At 38.7% G+C, this 2,289-nt stretch overlaps 1 protein-coding gene across 1 annotated transcript; it reads right to left on the minus strand.

The window, feature by feature from the left end:
• Nucleotides 1-214: 214 nt before the first annotated feature.
• Nucleotides 215-1,515, minus strand: LOC111785765 (aquaporin TIP4-1-like). The gene is made up of 3 exons (XM_023666156.1): nucleotides 1,305-1,515; nucleotides 992-1,230; nucleotides 215-909 (listed from the first exon to the last, which is right to left on the minus strand). Exons 1-3 carry the CDS (start codon nucleotides 1,429-1,431, stop codon nucleotides 532-534), a joined length of 744 nt encoding a protein of 247 aa, XP_023521924.1. The 5' UTR covers nucleotides 1,432-1,515; the 3' UTR covers nucleotides 215-531.
• Nucleotides 1,516-2,289: the final 774 nt, after the last annotated feature.

A 2,289-nucleotide genomic window follows, 5' to 3' on the forward strand; every position in this document is an offset into this window, starting at 1 on the left:
AATCAAGATGTATTTCTTATAAACTCATGATCATCCCCTTAATTAGTCGATGTAGGACTCCCACCCAACAATCCTCAACCGGCTGAAGATTGATTCGAGAATCTTTGTAGGAGCCCCTCATTAGATGAGAGGTGATAGAAAAGACTCGAAAATTGATTCAGGAATCTCTATGGGAGCCACCTATTTACAATAATAGAAGGGAGCCTTAGCATCTAAACTTGTTGGATGTCGTTCTTTTATTATATCTCGATGAAACTTTCTTTGTGAGCTCGATGGGGTCGATGCCTCCCAACCATAAGATAAAATCGAGATTTATGTAGGTAGCAAGCCCAAACCAGAAAATTTTAGTAGCCATAAGATACATCCATTAGACCTTTACCTCACCCATAAACTACATAGCATAAATAGTTTCATTAATTAAGAAAACGTGAGACTTAACAACCCACCCTCTTCACCCCATTACAGCCATTACAGTCAAGTTCTTCCTCTATTCATTAACACCAAATTGCATCAGCCAGAGCATAGGAGACTTTAATACTCAGCCTCTGCCCTAGGCAGAGGCACATGAGACCTCTCAATGAAGAAATTTTCATAGATGAACCCAGCAAGTCCACCACCAATAAGAGGTCCAACCCAGTAAACCCAGTGGTCAGTCCAGTCTCCAGCCACCAAAGCTGGGCCAAATGATCTTGCTGGGTTCATTGAAGCTCCAGAAAAGGCCCCACCAGCCAAGATGTTAGCCCCCACCACGAACCCAGTCAACATTGGACCCAACCCATCAAGAGCTCCCTTCTTTGGATCAACCATTGTTGCGTAGACAGTGAACAGCAAGGAGAAAGTGAGAATAATCTCCCATATCACTCCTTGAAGATAGCCAACTCCACTTGCTAATGTGTGAACTGGAATAGCCTGCAAACAGAAGAACATTCAAACATAATATGAGATCTTGTTATTGTGTTCATAGCTGATGGAGGAAGACGATGAGACTCACGGAGCCTCCGGTGAGGTACGATAACAGAAAACTAGCCGCAGACGCTGCTAGCAACTGAATGATCCAATATAAAGCGGATCGGACAACTGTGATATGACCACCAAAAAGGAGACCGAGTGTGACGGCGGGGTTGAGATGGCCACCGGAAATGTGTCCGGCGGAGATCATCACAGCCACGACTAGCGCATGTGCGACAGCGACAGAGAACAATCCCACGAGTGCATTTCCTAGTAGTGTATCTAATTCGCACAGAAAATTCTCAATCTTAGTATAATTCAAATGTACGAAAAACGAGAAAAACTAGAGAACTTACTAGCAGTTATGGCTGATCCGACACCAACAAAGACGAAGAGGAAGGTGGTGATGAACTCGACGACGAGGGCTCGGATGCAGTCGGGCTGAGTCGCCTCGCCAACGCATCCCAATGCAATCTTGGCCATTGATATGCCGGCAAGCTCAAAGAGTGAACTAGATAGAAGAGGCTTAGAATGGTTGATTGGTTGGCATTTTTGAATAAAAGACGTGCGATTTTATAAACATCTCATCGTACAGTGTTGGGCAAATGGCATATTATTATTGCACCTATTGAAATTACATTTGTGCCCGTTGACTTGAAGATTATTTACGGGTTTTGCCATCCAATTATTTGAGTAAAATAAAGGGTTAAAGCAACCGGCCTTAAATTTTTAGGCTACTCCATAATATTATAATATTAAATGGCTTAATAGTCAAATTACAAAATATCAACATTTTAAGAATAAAAATCACTAAAATTTTAATAATTCTCATTTAAAAAATGAAATATATATATATAAATTTTCTTATAGGTTCCAAGCCTATGATTGATAGGATCCCATGTGACAATGTCCAATGGGAATTTTAAAAAGTGGAGATGACCTGTTTTGCATGGGTTTTCCACGTCATATCTTAGGGATATTCTTAAAAATAAATAAATTAATAAATAAATAAAACTAACATGGGATGTGAGGTTAAAAAAATATGAATAAAACCAATTAGTTTCAATATAATTTGAAATTTTGAATATTATTTTTATGTGTATTTTAAAATTTGCATTATATATATATATATATTGGATGGTGGGTGTTAATTGAAGGGAAAAAGAAACATCAATATTGCAATAAGTATGTCTCAAGCAATAATGAAAATTAGAGTGATTAGAGTCCACTCTTGTTCTTCACTTTCTTGCTTTTCATCTACTTTTTTTTTCTCTCTATTTCTCTTCTTGTGGTTGACATTCCATTTTCCTTAATCGGAAGTGCTCATTCGATTTTGATTTG

The sequence above is a fragment of the Cucurbita pepo genome, unplaced genomic scaffold (assembly GCF_002806865.2).
Source record: "Cucurbita pepo subsp. pepo cultivar mu-cu-16 unplaced genomic scaffold, ASM280686v2 Cp4.1_scaffold000720, whole genome shotgun sequence".
NCBI classification, from domain to species: domain Eukaryota; kingdom Viridiplantae; phylum Streptophyta; class Magnoliopsida; order Cucurbitales; family Cucurbitaceae; genus Cucurbita; species Cucurbita pepo.